This window comes from Neolamprologus brichardi, unplaced genomic scaffold, assembly GCF_056152115.1.
Source record: "Neolamprologus brichardi isolate AB-2024 unplaced genomic scaffold, ASM5615211v1 NODE_ptg000036l+_length_2141236_cov_1, whole genome shotgun sequence".
NCBI lineage: Eukaryota > Metazoa > Chordata > Actinopteri > Cichliformes > Cichlidae > Neolamprologus > Neolamprologus brichardi.
Window position 1 is genome coordinate 1,550,936 of NW_028270138.1, and position 17,280 is coordinate 1,568,215.

Below are 17,280 nucleotides of genomic sequence, written 5' to 3' on the forward strand. Positions count from 1 at the left end.
AAAAGGAGTGCTGCAGACGCTAACAAGCATCAACAGGTCTCAAGCATAACCAGCCAAAAATGGAGCATAACATAATTAGTCATACGTCACACATAGTCACACCTAGTTTCGATCAAAACAACTCTGCAGCGCACTCTGCTTAGTTTCACTTTCTGTCTACATCCTGTCAGCCTCTGACCTAGTTTATACTCAAAGTTGGCCCTCTCTTAAACTGGAAGCAAACTGTATTAAAAACAAGTAACAATAAGCACTAAATAAGCACTAACAATATATATTTATTTCATAACAGTTCCCCCCTTTTTGTCTTTCCTAAGAAAGATGACATAATTCCTGATTTATCCCATTAAGTTTACTTGCATGTGAGAATAAGAGTTAGAATATAACAAAACAAATCCTACTCAACAAAATGAAACCTTTCAATTGCCCAACCATGTATGTCATCCGTCCCCTCAACGGGTTGTGTATTTTCAATGTTCCCTTATTATTGTGGCATAATTACTTCTATCCACCACAAATAAATCAAACAAATAAATCAAGCTCCTACACCCCCTTTTTACCCAGAATCCCAGTTTAAATCCACTTCTGACTTCCCTCATTGCTCAATGTAAACTCCAATCAGATATAATTAGCTTTTCCTAGTAAAAGGTCCTAGATAGCTTTTGTCAATCCGTGGAAACAGTCTCTATATCGTTAACCCGTTTCCTCCTGGTCCTAGCACACAGTTCACTTAATTGTCCCTTTGCCCCCTTTAACGGGTAAATCATATCGGGCATGACACTGTGTTTGGGCAATTGACATAACATAAAAATCTTGCAAACTATTACTAAAGCTAATAGTTACTCTTCATTACTTTGTGCTCACATCATAACCTCTGTCTAACAAGCTTTTGACCTTCTTTACAATCTAAACAACTACTCTTCTGTGAGGAGCGATTCTTTGTGCTCTATGCTTCTTTTGGGTCCTCATTTCTGGTGGTTCCTGGATTCTCGCCAACCCCTTTGTGGTTTTGCTGTGGTTCTGGAATCTGCTCCTTCTTCTGTAAAGGACAGAAAACGGGGGAGGAGGTAAGTGATGGAAGTGACGGACAAGGTAAGCGACTCATGTTGTAACTGACGTCAGATGCCGGAGATTTTGGCGGAAAATTAAAGCGAATGGTAGTTTAGATTTGAACAAATTCATTTAAGCTTCAGTATTACCAAGTACACTTATCAATTGTCTTATAACTAACAACATTTGTCTAAATCATCTCCAACTCCCTGGAGAACAACGGGGAGAGTTTAGAGGCTCTCCAAGATTACATCGATCAGTGCTTCCAGGATCTCGTGATGAAGAAGGCCCAGAGTGCAGCTTCCCCGGCCAAATCTGAGACGCCGTCATCAAAAAGACAACGCCCGGCAGATTCCCCTGGCACAACATCGCCAGCCGGCAAAGATATTGTCGACATACTGGAGTCAATCGACAAGTGATTGTCCAGTTTTGATGCAAGGCTGTCCTTGGTGGAGATTCTTCACCGGGAATTTAAATCCTTGCGAGAATCCCTGGAGTTCAGCCAGCAGCAGGTGGAAACGCTTGCTGCTGAAAATGCCACGCTAAGGGAGCCAGTGAAATCTCTCACAGACAATGTTACTCAGCTAAATAGAGAAAATAAAAAAATTAAAGAAACAGTTATTGATCTACAAGCTCGTAGCCTGATAATCTGGTATTTTCTGGTATTCCAGAAGCCACTGGAGAGGACGCGGAGACTACAGTAAAAAGCTTCATCAAAACCCACCTGAAGCTGCCGGAGGACACGGTGAAGAACATCGTCTTTGATAGAGTGCATCGCCTCGGCTCCATGTGGGCTGCGACTGGGAGACCACGTCCTATTGTGGCCAAATTCGGCCACTTCAAACAAAAGGAACAGGTGAAAAGCCGCGGCAGGGAATTAAAAGGAACGGACTTCAGCGTGAACGACCAGTTCCCCAAAGAGATCTTGGAACGACGCAGGGTCCTCTTCCCAATCCGACGCGGCTTCATCCAGAAGGGCTCCCCCGCTGTCATCGCTGTGGACCGGCTGTACGTGGACGGACAGCTCCACCACGACCCCAACATCACTCCGTGGCTGTATTAACTTCACACCAGATAAGAATCCGCTACACCCTTTCCCTATCCACTCACACTAACTTGCATTAACATCTGTTTAACTTACCGGTATCAAATCGCATCTTAAGTGTGATTTCATAGCAGAATTAACACCGTCACTCTCCGTCAGTGATTTAATTGGAACGTTTCCGGGTTTTTTTGTTTTAGTTTTTTTTTGTTTTGTTTTTCCTTGTTTTTCCTTCTCTCTTTTTCCCCCTCTTGTTTTTATGCTGCTCACCCTTGTCCTTGGTTTCTTTCTTTATTTCTTTCACTGCTTCGATCTTGGCAACCTCAACATCGAAGTTTACCGGAAGCCCACACACACGGACCAGTACCTCCTGTTTGACTCCATCACCCTCTGGAACACAAACTTGGAGTAATTAGGACCCTACACCACCGGGCAGAACATGTTTCCTCTAAGCCTGAAGGGAAAAAGAAGGAACACACACATGTAAAGGAAGCACTCAAAAGTTGCGGCTATCCTAAATGGGCATTCTTAAAGTCAGCAAACAGGCACAGAAAAGAAGATCAGACACCAGCGAGGGAAGATAAGAAGGACAGACGCAACAACATTGTGATCCCCTATGTAGCCGGTGTATCAGAGAAACTCAGGAGGGTTTTCTCCAAGCATGACATCCCGGTGTACTTCAGACCCAGCAACACACTCAGACAAAAACTGGTTCACCCAAAAGACAAAACGCCAAAACACAGACTTAACAATGTGGTGTATGCCGTACAGTGCAGCGAGGAATGCCCAGACCTCTACATTGGAGAGACCAAACAGCCACTTCACAAGCGCATGGCACAACACAGAAGAGCCACCTCCACAGGACAAGACTCAGCGGTCCATCTGCATCTTAAGGATAAAGGTCACTCTTTTGAGGATGCCAATGTTCACATTTTGGACAGAGAGGACAGATGGTTTGAAAGAGGAGTGAAAGAAGCATCTATGTCCACTGTGAGCGACCATCTTTGAACAGAGGCGGTGGTTTACGACACCAACTCTCTGCCATCTATAATCCAGTTTTGAAATACCTTCCCAGACGCCTTAACGCCCACCCACATCCTGGGCCATCTGACCTCAGGAATTCGCATGATAAGGTGGGGCCAGGTTTCACAATGAGCTCACCTGAAACTCTGGCTGATTGGGACCCACACCCAGTTCCACACCTTGGCTCAGGCGATTAGAGGATCATCAGGGGGTCCTTTTGTCCCTCTGTGGGGGGACACTCCCACTAGGTTTATATCTGGGACTCTCCACCATTTGACCTTAGAACTGAAGAAGCTTCTCGGATGAGAGGTGAAACGTCTTCAAGTAACTTAAAGAAGTCCAGACGCTTTTCTTTGCAAGCTCAGCATTATATACCAACTAGCCCAACTTAACCCTACAAACGTCACTGCTGTTTAGTTTTCTGTCTTCATTTATGTTGGAAGTGATAGCAGAGCTGTATGTTTTCTTTTTCCCAGAAATCTCTAAGTCAGAACATAGTATATCATGTTTAGGTAACTTGCAAAACCAGCGAGCTAACTTCCTGCTAACTTCTAACTCCGTTAAATTTAATTCTTTTTGTTTTCATGGATGCCTGGATAACTTAATTGTTACACCTGATAAAGCAGCAACGCTGATCATTTTATTAAAGATGAAAGAATTTAGATGGTTTTTAACTCTCAGTGATGCTGCAGTCTTCGTTTGACTTTAGGACTTGAAGAAGATGGAGTTTTGGACCCAGATTACTCCGCGAGGCTCCTGACTACAGTAGTCATAATGCTCCGACAATCCATTAAGCGGTGCAGCTTCATAGCTTACCGAAGTCATACTAAAACATTTTTTGACAGATTTTTGAGCGCTGTGTACCACATAAAATCGGTTCAAGGTCAGTAAGCACAACCAGAATTCATACATAAGGCGCACCGGATTATAAGACGCACTGATGATTCTTGAGAAAATTAAAGGATTTTATGTGCATCCTATAGTGCAGAAAATACGATAGTAAAATATCTGCTTGGTGCTCACACTTGTTGATGATCAATTATTCAAGTGCATTTGATTAATAACATCTAGTTGTTATTTTAGCTTAAACAGTAAGGTTGTATTTAGATTTTTACTTGACTGCATTCTTTCTCTCCATCTATCTTAAGTCACTTATTTTTCTTTTGCATGTCTCCGTATTCTTTTTTCACTGCTCAAATTCTTTCTCAGGCTCTGCAGCAGTTTGTTGAATGGTGCAACCCATCACAGCTAGAGCTGAATGTCAGCAAAACCACAGAGATGGTAGTGACCTTCTCCAGCAGAGAATGGGAGCTGGCTGGGGCTGTTTCCTCCCCTATCCACGGGTCATCAGCAGAGATTGTAAAGGCGTACAAGTATTTGGAGACCATCTTTAACAACCACCTGAGATTCTTCTCCAACACAGAGATCTGTGTGGATCTGTGTCTTAATTCTTCAATTCATAACAATAAAAGGATCAGTGAAAGAAAGAAAATACATTCATCATTGCTCCCAGAAAAGTTACTGCAGTACACTTAAACATTTCATCATTAATTAATTAATCAATTTCCTTATGTTTTATGTTTTCTTTTAACTAGACTAGTGTTTCTATTTGGAATGAACGAAAAGTGGTTCTGCATTTGTAATTTGCAACATAATCTCAATTAGTAACTCTAATTGAGTGAAGAACACAGGAAATGTTTCCAGCTCTTCCTCCTCTATCAGACATTGTCTCCATACCTGAGAGTGTCCAGTCTCCAGCCTGGATCCTTCAGTCCAGACAACAGCAACTTCATTCCTGAGTATCCTGGATGATTGTAGCTCAGGTCCAGCTCTCTCAGATGGGAGGGGTTGGAGCTCAGAGCTGAGGCCAGAGAAGTACAGCCTTCCTCTGTGATCAGACAGCCTGACAGACTGCAGACACACAAAACAACAATCCATCTGTTTTGTGTGTCTGAAAATGTCACATATTATTGTATGTGACATTTTCTCTTTGTCACATACAATAATATCTATCCATTTACATCAATTCAATGTAACTTTATTTAAAAGTGACAATTTCGAACCATACATGTGTTAAACACTTCATTTTTACTTTAAAAAAAGTGACAATTCCCACCTGATAACACCACTTGTATGAACTTCTTTAATAATACACATCTAGCTCATCTCATTTCAAATTAGCTCATGTTTAGAACATTTTCTGCTCAACTAGCTCCGATTTGCATAAAACTTTTATGGTCCAAAATTTTAACATGTATAATGCGCGCAGTGGAATTTGACCTAAAGAGATGTGTGGCAGTTGCAATTCTACATAGTATTAGGAAAACATATTTTCTAGTGCTTATTTGCTGTGTATTTTGTTTTATGTATTTTAATAACAGGCCTGCATACAAGCCACCCAGCTTAGAATCACAAACTGTGTCAGAGGTCGTAAATTTCTTAGCCAGGGTGCCATCTTTTTTTAAGTGGGTTTGTAATATGAGCAGTTATTAAAGCTTCTTCATCATTGGTGGCGTAATGATTAGCACTGTTGCCTGACAGCAAAAAGGTCCTGAGTTTCACCATTAGGCTGGGACCTTTCTGTGTGGAGTTTGCATGTTAACCCCGTGTTTGCGTGGGTTCTCTCCAGGCACTCTGGCTTCCTCCCACAGTCCAAAAACATGCAGTTAGAGTCTTAGAGTGTACGATAAAAATGATTTTTAAATTCTTTAAAAATATATGCTGAAAAATTCCAGACTGTGTGAATAAATATCCCTTAATAATCTTTATAACAGAATCTCTTTGAACCCCCCCCCCCCCCTTTTTTTTTTTTTTCTTCTTGGTTCGCCACAGTTTGTTTGAATATCAGATACTTCCCATGCTCAACTTCCGTTTTGGATTTGGTGTTCTAACCAAATATAGATTTTGTTTCACTTTCCTGCTGTCTCCAGGATTTGTGTCTTAATTCTTCAATTCATAACAATAAAAGGAAATTGGTGTCAGGAATACAAAATACAGTAGCCCTAAATCGCAAAATTGCAAAATTGACCAGTATATGAAATGACTTTTGTTTTTGTGTTTTTTAACCACAAATGTGAATATGAAATGATTTAGAGAGTAATTAAGAGTCCAATAAAAAACAACAACAACAACAAAAAAGAAATCAGTTGCAAATTATATATAGATTAGCGGTGTATGTAATAATAATAAAAAAATAAGTGTCTAAATCCTGACCTGAGAATTTCCAGTCTACAATGAGGACTTTCCAGTCCTGCACAGAAAAGCTTCATTCCTGAATCATCAAGGTCATTGTTACTCAGGTTCAGCTCTCTCAGAGTAGAGCACTGAGAGTTAAGCAGTGAGGCCAGAGGTTCACAACTTCTCTTTGAGAGGTTACAGCCGCCCAGTCTGAATAGTTTTAATCAAAGTAAATTACTTTAGTTGTTGAACATAGACACACAACGAAATATAATAACATGTTCTCGTCATGTTTAATTAAAGAACTTAGAATTAATTTATTGTTTTTATTAACAATTGTTAGCAATCTGTAAATTTTGTCTAAATTTAAGTAAGTGAGTAGTCCAACTTCAAAAGGATGGGAACTATTTTTGTTCTGTCTTGTCTGTGTTGGACCCCAGCTTCCTGCCAGAGGGGAGTGACACAAAAAGATGATGTCTGGGGTGGGACGGGTCCTCATTTATCTTCCTTTCCCATATCAGTGTTCTGGAAGTGTTGAGGTCTTGGAGGGAAGGTGGATTGCACCCAATCACCTTCTCAGCAGAAGAATTTGCATGGTGCAATGTGTCCATATTCTTGGCAGTGACAGCACCATGCCAGCTAACCATAGAGGATGTGAAGATAGAGTGATCAAGGAGTATGAGTGCACAATAGGTGACTTTGGCTGGTTGAACGTCTTCAGCTGCCACAGAAAGTACATCCTCTGCTGTACCTTCTTGATAAAGGAAGATGGAGATGAAGTCTGTTGGGGGTGCTTTCATTCTAAAGTTAACAGTCATCTCCATAGTTTTGACAGCACTGAGCTCCATGTTATTATCTCAGTGCAGGTGAGGGGTTAGGGTGTTGTCATCTGCAAAATTTGGGATGTTGACAGGGGGCTCAAGATGTGGCTGTTGGTATATGTGGAGAAGTGCAGGGGAGAAATTACAAATGCCTGCCCAGTGTGATGGAAAATTTTTAGTTTGTTCTTATATTTAGATTTAAGTGCTTAGAATTTCCACTGTAGAATTTTGTATAGCCTTTTGTTTCTTAGGTGAAGGACATGTGTGTCATTATGACCTGATGTAGCCTGCTTAACTATGTAGAAGGATGAAACTACCAGGAACAGCAGGAAGTGCAAAGTACCTCCTAGAGAATAGAGAGTGGGAGCAACTACCATTATCTAAAATTACACTATAATTACAGTGTAGTCACTTTCACTACCAGGAAGGTATTTACAGCTTACCAGCCACTGCCATCATTTTTAAAAATATGCATTATTCTGTCGAGAGTAAATTATTTTCTGGTATGAATATGAAAACAGGAAGCAGATAAAATGAAGGAGAACTTCATTTACACACATGACACAACTGAGTGCTGACAATCACTTCACTCAAAAGAGTCAGTTTTTTTTGCCACACCTAATATATCATTTATGTTTTAATTAATTACTTTATTTATCTACTTTTAATAGTTTTGGCCTAGTGTGTTGTCACACACTAGGCAATCAGCATTTAAAGAAATGAAAGTATAGGCAAAATATTTACTTACAGAGCCTTCTTGGAGGCTTTGACCACTGGCAGCAGCCTCACAAGAGCCTCATCTGAAGCAGAGTATTTCTTCAGGTCAAACACATCCAGATTTTTTTCTGATGACAGTAAGATGAAGACCAGAGCTGACCACTGAGCAGGAGACAGTTTACCTGTGGAGAGACTTCCTGATCTCAGGGACTGTTGGACCTCCTCCACTAGAGAACGATCATTCAGTTCATTCAGACAGTGGAGCAGATTGATGACTTTCTCTGCAGACAAATTCTCACTGAGCTTCTTCTTGATGTACTGGACTGTTTCCTGATTGGTCTGTGAGCTTCTTCCTGTCTGTGTCAGCAGACCTCGTAGGAGAGTCTGATTGGTCTGCACTGAAAGACCCAGGAGGAAGCGGAGGAACAAATCCAGGTGTCCATTTGGACTCTGTAAGGCCTTGTTCACAGCAGTCTGGTGGACAGATTGTAGTTTTGGTTTGCTAATTAATTTAGACCTCATGGAGGTTGTTTGTTTATCTTCCAGCAGATTTTTTCCAGAGTTGATAAAGGTCAGATGGACATGAAGAGCAGCCAGAAACTCCTGAACACTCAGATGGATGAAGCAGAACACCTTGTCCTGGTACAGTCCTCTCTCCTCTTTAAAGATCTGTGTGAACACTCCTGAGTACACTGAGGCTGCTCTGATATCGATGCCACACTCTGTCAGGTCCAATTCATAGAAGATCAGGTTTCCTTTCTGCAGCTGATCAAAAGCCAGTTTTCCCAGTGACTTAATCATCTTCCTGCTCTCTGGACTCCAGTGTGGCTCTGTCTCAGCTCCTCCATCATACTTGACCTTCTTCACTTTGGCCTGAACCACCAGGAAGTGGATGTACATCTCAGTCAGGGTGTTGGGCAGCTCTCCTCCCTCTCTGGTTTCCAGCACATCCTCCATCACTGTAGCAGTGATCCAGCAGAAGACTGGGATGTGGCACATGATGTGGAGGCTTCGTGATGCCTTGATGTGGGAGATGATCCTGCTGGCCTGCTTCTTATCTCTGAATCTCTTCCTGAAGTACTTCTTCTTCTGTGGATCAGTGAACCCTCTAACCTCTGTAACCATATCAACACAGTCGGGGGGATCTGATTGGCTGCTGCAGGTCGTGTGGTTATCCAGAGGTGAGAAGAGGGAAGCAGTTTCCCCCTGATGAGGTTTATCAGCAGCACATCCACTGAGGTGGACTTTCTAGGGTCAGTTAGGATTGTAGTTTTGTGGAAGTCCAGAGGAAGTCGACACTCATCCAGACCATCAAAGATAAACACAACCTGGAAGTCTTCAAAGCTGCAGATTCCTGCTTCTTTGGTTTCAGTAAAGAATGGCATGCATTTGTATAGCGCTTTTCTAGTCCCTAAGGACCCCAAAGCGCTTTACACTACATTCAGTCATTCACCCATTCACACTCACATTCACACACTGGTGATGGCAGCTACATTGTAGCCACAGCTGCCCTGGGGCGCACTGACAGAGGCGAGGCTGCCGGACACAGGCGCCACCGGGCCCTCTCACCACCACCAGTAGGCAAACATGGGGTTAGTATCTTGCCCAAGGATATTTGGCATGCAGCCAGGAGGCAGCCTGGGATCGAACCACCGACCTTCTGATTAGTGGCTGACCTGCTCTGCCACCTGAGCTACAGCCACCCGAAGAAGTGATGAACAAGTCCCACCAAGCTGAACTTTTCCTCTTTCAGCACATTCAGCTCTCTGAAAGTGAATGGAAATATGAACTGGATGTCCTGGTTGGCTTTGTCTTCAGCCCAGTCCAGGGTGTATTTCTGTGTTAAGACTGTTTTCCCAATGCCAGCCACTCCCTTTGTCAGCACTGTTCTGATTGGTTCATCTCTTCTAGGTGAGGCTTTAAAGATGTCTTCTTGTCTGATTGTTGTTTCTGGTCTGTCTGGTTTCCTGGATGCTGTTTCAATCTGTCTGACCTCATGTTCATCATTGACCTCTGCAGTCCCTCCCTCTGTGATGTAGAGCTCTGTGTAGATCTGATTCAGAAGGGTTGGGTTTCCTGCTTTAGCGATGCCCTCAAACACACACTGGAACTTCTTCTTCAGAGTAGATTTAAGTTCATCTTGGCACCTGTTGAATTCTCCCAGTTCTTTGAATCTTTGGGCTGAAGGAAGGACACTTACTCGGTGTATAAATGCTCAATCAACAATCCTTTATTTCCATACAATTTTCACACAATGAGCATAAAAACCATCATGATGGGGAGAGATGCATGAGAGGGTCACAGCAAGTCTCAAAATGGCGATGTGTTACACAGCTTTTTATACTTTCTACTAGCCCCCACCTGGTCGTAAACCTAAACATTCACACTCTCTTATCTGTTGTGGAGCCTAAGTTATGACCTCGGGCTCCCTGTCTTTCTACCCCCTACAAGGGTGGGGGCACAGAATGTTGTCTGCTTTTGCTATTACCGGACCAAGGTCCTTCGCACGCAACCTTCTCAGAGAATGATTTAAGCAGTCTGACATGACAAGAAAACAGTGTAAAACATTCACAGCAGATAAATGGTGGCGCCCACCTGTCTAACAGAACCCAAAGGATGGTCACATTCTTTTAATCCCCAGAGATCTACTTGAACTTTTGTCTATCCTACTACCAAAATATACTGAGACATTTGGTCTAACATACTATAAGAATATACTGCAAAGTATGTTGTTTGTTCTTTAACCTAAATATAAGGAAAACTAAGTTACATATTTTGCACACATCCTAGACTGAGGAATATATTTATGTTCTACAGCTGTTTAACATAATTCATCTACCTTGACTATGGGTATAAGATAACCTAGTTTAAAATACTGATCCCACGACACACCAATGGGAGTCCCTAATGAAAGTTTCTAAAATATTAAATGAATAAACATAATCATTCATGGAAATATCAATTGTACATGTTTTCAAACATAACATTCAAATTTAGCCAGCTTCTTAAATCCTCAAAAATCCTCATACTGGTCTTCAGAAGGTCAGCAAGTTCATCGTGCTTCAGCTTTCTTAGGAAGTCTTGCGTGATGTTCATAAAAGCCTCTCTGCTGCTCCACTCCTCAGCCACCTCTCGACTCTGTAACTGTTCTGGGTAACTGTAGTTTAGAAGCTTCCGGATTTTCTTCAGTTCATTTTTCACAAAAGTGAAGATCTTGTCCTCCAGCACCTGGAGCACAATTCTTTTTGAAAACCTTAACATAATGGGGGCAGGGATAGCTCAGTAAGTAGAGTGGTGGCCCCATGATCGGAAGGTTGAGGGTTTGAATCCACTGAGCGGCTACCCTCCCTGAGGTACCCCTGAGCAAGGTACTGTCCCTACACACTGCTCCCCGGGCGCTCAATGGCTCCAGTGTTTTCCAGTGATCTACGTAGCCCATGCAATTTACTGGACACGTCCAACATGTCCATTGGTTGATGGATAACATGTAAAATTAGTCACTGGTACAGATACAACAGCATAGTCCAACATTGTTTTGGCCTGACCAGTTGCAATTTTTACTGTTTGTTTTTTTTACTGGACATTATGGACAATGCTGGGCATCCTCTGCACACGGTTGTAAACAACCAGAGGAGTCTGTTCAGTGACAGGTTGCTTCTCCCAAAGTCAAGAAGCAACTGACTCAAAAACTCCTTTGTCCCACACGCCATCAAACTGTTTAACTCCTCTCTGGAGGGGAGAGGGAGGGGAAACAGGAGGACAAAGGAGGGAGGGCAACTAAGCTGTAGTGCCTTTTCACTGTGCAATACTTTTTGTTAATATCAAATGGTGCAATAGACTGAAGTGTGCAATTCCCTTGTATTCTTATTCCTATATATTCTATTTATCCCTTCTGTATACTCGGTATTTATATATGTAAATGGTAAATGGTCTGTATTTGTATAGCGCTTTACTTAGTCCCTAAGGACCCCAAAGCACTTTACACATTCACACACACATTCGTACACTGCTGTTGGCAAGCTACATTGTAGCCACAGCCACCCTGGGGTGCACTAACAAAGGCGAGGCTGCCGGACACTGGCGCCACCGGGCCACCGCCAGTAGGCAACAGGTGAAGTGTCTTGCCCAAGGACACAACGACCGAGACTGTTGTAGCTGAGGCTCGAACCTTCTGATTACAAGACGAACTGCAAACTCCTGAGCCATGATCGCCCGTGTATGGTATATTTCTGTTCACATTCTGTAACTTCTGTCGGTGCTGTGCTATTGGAAACCGAATTTCCCAGAGGAACCCACCCAAGGGATTAATAAAGTTTTATCTAATCTAACCTAATCTAAGACACTACATGGTAAATGGCCTGTATTTATATAGCGCCTTACTAGTCCCTAAGGACCCCAAAGCGCTTTACATATCCAGTCATCCACCCATTCACACACACATTCACACACTGGTGATGGCAAGCTACATTGTAGCCACAGCCACCCTGGGGCGCACTGACAGAGGCGAGGCTGCCGGACACTGGCGCCACCGGGCCCTCTGACCAAAATATACATAAAAATGTCTGTGAAAGATGTAAAAGTTGTTAAACATATACAGACCATAAATATGGAGACCAGATATGTTTGATGCTGCTGGGCAGACTGACCACCGGGAACCGCCGAGCTCTCTTGGTCCACTCTGTGGAGGAATCATGAAGAATATGACTAATAACAGAACAGTACAGGGTGGGCCATTTATATGGATACACCATAATAACATGGGAATAGTTGGTGATATTAAAGTCCTGTTTGTGGCACATTAGTATATGTGAGGGGGCAGACTCCTCCAGATGGATGGTGACCATGGTGGCCATTTAGAAGTCGGCCATCTTGGATACAACTTTTGTTTTTTTAATAGGGAGAGGGCCATGTGACACATCAGACTTATTGGTAATGTCACAAGAAAAACAATGGTGTGCTTGGTTTCAAAGTAACTTTATTCTTTCATGAGTTATTTACAAGTTTCCGACCACTTATAACATGTGTTCAATGTGCTGCCCATTGTGTTGGATTGTCAATACAACCGTCTTCTCCCACTCTTCACACACTGATAGCAACACCGCAGGAGAAATGCCAGCACAGGCATCCAGTATCCATAGTTTCAGGTGCTGCACATCTCATATCTTCACACCATAGACAATTGCCTCCAGATGACCCCAAAGATAAAAGTCTAAGGGGGTCAGATCGGGAGACCTTTGGGGCCATTCAACTGGCCCACGACAACCAATCCACTTTCCAGGAAACTGTTCGTCTAGGAATGCTCGGACCTGCACCCATAATGTGGTGGTGCACCATCTTGCTTGAAAAGCTCAGGGAACGTGCCAGCTTCAGTGCATAAAGAGAGAAACACATCATCATGCAGCAATTTCAAATATCCAGTGGCCTTGAGGTTTCCATTGATGAAGAATGGACCCACCATCGTTGTACCCCATATACCACACCAAACCATCACTTTTGTTGTTCCAACAGTCTTGGAGGGATCCATCCACTGTGGGTTAGTGTTAGAACAACAGTGTTGGGAAGGTTACTTTAAAAATGTTCCACTATTCCACTACAGATTACAGAATACATGCCCCAAAATGTATTTTGTAACATATTCCGTTACGTTACTCAATGAGAGTAATGTATTCTGAATACTTTGGATTAATTAATACATTATTATTATTAGCTTTTTACAACTACGTGAATGTACTATTGCTGTGTGATTTATTACTATTACTGAAGGTCCACGGCTCCAAACTGTAGTAAAGGGCAGTCGGGAGCACACGGGGATGTATTATTGTGTGTACAGTTTTCACTGTAAATAAAGAGCACTGTTTGCATCGCAGAGTACCGCGACTGGGTCCTCCTTTTCCCACATCCCCACGGTTTGCCAACACAGACCGTGACAGAATGATCCCGCCAGACATGGACCCAGCGATCTCTGAGGAGAGGCTCAGGAGGGAGATTATGGACAGGGTTTACAGACTCTGTGAGTTATGGTGGGAGAAGCCGTGGAAGGTTTGCGTCACACTGTGGAGAGCCGGCTGCAGGAGACGCTTGTTAAATTCCCCTGGCTGGTGGACTCCCTTAATCCAGTTGTCCTGGACTTTCTGCTTTCCACCCTCCACCTCCACTCTCCTACTCAGGCTTCTCACCAGCCCGGTCAGCTGGTGGATTCACAGCCTGACACGCCGGCCCCGACGTCTACCCGGAAACGACGTTCACGCCGCCGGCGTTCCTCACCGCAGCCTAATCCACGGACATCTCAAGAGCCGGCTGTGGTGAGTCATACAGACAATTCTTCATTTCCCTCACCATCTGTTTGTGTGTCTGCCGTGGACGATGACGCTGCCGTAAGTCATCCGACAGCGCAAGTAACATCACCTCGGTCAGAGGTCTCCACACCACTCGCTGCTTCACCATCTGCAGTTGTAGCGCCGCCGTCATCTCATCCGCCTGCAGGCATCCTTCTGCCATCTTCTTCACCGGCTGCTACGTCGCCACCCGGACCTGCCCTGCCCGAGTAGGAGCTCGGCAAGCCGGAGGAGCTCGCGCTGCCCGAGCAGCTCGCGCTCCCCGAGCAGGAGCTCGGCAAGCTGGAGGAGCTCGCAGTGCCCGAGCAGGAGCTCGGCGAGCCGGAGGAGCAGCCCTGCAAGCCGGAGCAGGAGCAGCTCAGCGAGCTGGAGCAGGAGCCAGAGCAGGAGCACCTCAGCGAGCCGAAGAAGGAGCAGCTCAGCGAGCCGGAGCAGGAGCGCGTGCCACCAGCTGAGGGGCTCAGCGACCCGGAGGGGCCGGCGTTGCCAGAAGAGGAGCTCGGCGAGCGGGAGGAGCCCGTGCTGCCAGCGGAAGACCTCAGCAAGCCGGAGGGACCAACTTGGCCGAGGCTGGAGGTTAGCGAGTCAGAGGGACCTCCACGTCTAGCGCGACCTCCACGCCGCCCACGTCTAGCGTGCCATCAACGTCCAGCGTGCCATCAACGTCCAGCGTGTCCACATCAGCGACCAGCGCTTCATAGGCCATGTGCCACTCCTCGCTGTTGCTCACCGGAGCAGCGCTGTTGCCGTCGGACCCGGGGCAAACCGCCGGAGGAGCTACAGCGCCGCCACCATCGGACGTGTGGCAAGTCACCGAAGGAGCAGCACCGCTGCCACTGGATCAGTGGCAGGCCACCAGAACCTTTTCTCCACTGCTGCTGGACCCGTGGCCGCCCGCCGGAGCTGCAGCGCTTTCACCAAGGGGTTAGAGGTAGGCCGCCTGAACTGTTTTGCTGCCACTGCCTGACCCACAGCAGGTCCCGCTGGTCTTGCCGTCCTCCGGGTCGGCCTCCAGAACTTTGTTTGCGGCCACTGGACCGGGGGTTGGGCTATTGAACTGGGTTCTTCTTTTGTTTTGTGGTGGCTGTTTAGCGGAGAGGTTTTCGGGTTTTCGGGGGAGCTCCCCCGACGCGTGATCATTTTGTGAGACTTCCTGTCAGTTCTCCAGCTGGTCTGTTTGTGTGAGCCTACCTGTGTAGTTGAGGGTACTAACGGCTGCCTCTGTTTTTCCCAGGAGGATTGCTGGAACTAGAGGGCAGCAGACACAGAGTCCACTGGCACGAGTGAGCGGACACACGCGCACAAACACTGGGAGAAGACACGGAGTGGAAGTCGGGAGCACACGGGGATGTATTATTGTGTGTACAGTTTTCACTGTAAATAAAGAGCACTGTTTGCATCGCAGAGTACCGCGACTGGGTCCTCCTTTCCCCAAATCCCCACGGTCTGCCAACACAGACCGTGACAGTTAGGAGGCAGGATAGCTCAGTAGGTAGACTGGTCGCCCCATGATCGGAAGGTCGGGGGTTCAAATCCACTGAACGGTTACCCTGAGGTACCCCTGAACAAGGTACCGTCCCTACACACTGCTCCCTGGGTGCCTGCTTAGTAGCTGCCCACTGCTTCACTGAGTGAATGGGTCAAATGCAGAGAAAAACACCTAATTTTTTATGTGGGATCAATAAAGTAAACATTATTATTATTTGGCTAATACGGCGGGTTCTGTGTCGGGCTCGTAGCCGAAAAATAGCTTTACTTTGTTTTTGGGTCAACTTTGCTAGCGAGAGACAGAGAGAGGCATTGAAAGGCTGCTCCAACGGAACTTATTGTTTCAGAGGAAAACACGAACACGGTGTACAGTCGAGTCTTAATAGCTTACTTACAACTGGGCTCGTCAGGCACTCTTCTTGGCTGCAGTGGTTATTTACATGCTTCGAGCTCCCGTTTTTGATCGATAACAACTCATACTTTTCCACTCTCCTTTTTTCTCCCTCCTCTTGCTAACAGACACATAACGTGTATGGCAGTCCATTCTCCCTGCAGCATGGACTACACTGCCTATGATGCTACATTCTTTAGAGCTATGCCTTTGGCATTCTGCCTATTAGCTTAGCACAACAACAACAACAAAAAGGCGCTCTCTTACCCAGGAAACACATAGTCGCAGAGAGAGAGAGCGTCACCCTGTAACCGTGGCAAGCGTAACGCTGCCGCCTGGAACAACAGAACATAGCTGTCAAACAAAACCCAAACAGTCCTGACCCGCCACAATATGAAACAGGAAAGTACCGCTTTGTAATCCATTTATTTCAACAAAGTAACTGTATTCTAAATACCACCTTTTTAAACGGTAACTGTAACGGAATACAGTTACTCATATTTTGTATTTTAAATACGTAACGGCTGTACATGTATTCCGTTACTCCCCAACACTGCAGACCAATAGCGGTGGTTTTGTTTGTTAACTTCATCATTCACATAAAAGTTTGCCTCATCACTGAACACAATCTTCTGCGTGAACTGAGGGTCCTGTTCCAATTTTTGTGTCACGGTTGGACGGTCCTCCCTGGACGACCTGCTTGTTTATTTGTGATGTGTGTGCGCCTTCCTCTCTTTCTCTCTTCCTCCCTATTCTGCGGGTCGGGCTATGCCTAGGGGCGGCGTCTTCGAGAGAGCGAGAAAGGCCGACCTCTGACCCGGAAGAGTAACCTTCAGCTCCAGCTAATCATTCCTCACTACACGGAGGTATTTAACGGTGTGTCCAGACGGCAGTCGACGCTGGATTGTACTCGGAGCTCGGTAGATAAGTGTGATCGTGCGTGAGCGTGATCTTATAACCCGCATAGCAAGGCAAGCCTTCTTATCCGCTGTTGTGTTTGCTCGTCTCTCAGGTGGAGAAGTACGGAACGGAGGAGTGGAGAAAAGGGATTCACTGGTGTTTTTGGGAGGAGGAATTCACATGGAAGGAGTGCACACTGACCTCATGGGGAATCTCGCCTTCACCACTTTTGGGATTTAGAGAAAGGACATTGTTGGATATCTCACTGTTTGAAGACTGTATTTCAAGCACTGTAAATAAATGCACTGTCGGCTTCAACCCAGAGCTCCGCGCCTAAAT

At 45.0% G+C, this 17,280-nt stretch overlaps 2 protein-coding genes and 1 pseudogene across 2 annotated transcripts in view; 2 read left to right on the top strand and 1 right to left on the bottom strand.

The window, feature by feature from the left end:
* Positions 1-17,280, top strand: part of LOC148094557 (protein NLRC3-like) — a 278,774-nt gene that overhangs the window by 190,175 nt on the left and 71,319 nt on the right. The gene's annotated exons all lie outside the window — the stretch shown is intronic.
* On the bottom strand, positions 904-8,952 carry LOC148094568 (protein NLRC3-like). The gene is made up of 3 exons (XM_087837540.1): positions 7,859-8,952; positions 4,850-5,023; positions 904-1,036 (listed from the first exon to the last, which is right to left on the bottom strand). The coding sequence occupies exons 1-3, from the start codon at positions 8,950-8,952 to the stop codon at positions 904-906; spliced, it is 1,401 nt and encodes a 466-aa protein (XP_087693666.1).
* On the top strand, positions 13,753-17,181 carry LOC148094569 (uncharacterized; annotated as a pseudogene).

What these genes read in the sequence shown, in the direction of transcription:
- LOC148094568 (XM_087837540.1), bottom strand. Translation starts at nt 8,952, where the DNA reads ATGGTTACAGAGGTTAGAGGGTTCACTGATCCACAGAAGAAGAAGTAC. An exon ending in AAAGCCTCCAAGAAGGCTCT is followed by an intron (nt 5,024 to 7,858) that starts GTAAGTAAATAT and finishes GTGTGTCTGCAG; the next exon opens with TCTGTCAGGCTGTCTGATCA. An exon ending in TGGAGACTGGACACTCTCAG is followed by an intron (nt 1,037 to 4,849) that starts GTATGGAGACAA and finishes TGTCCTTTACAG; the next exon opens with AAGAAGGAGCAGATTCCAGA.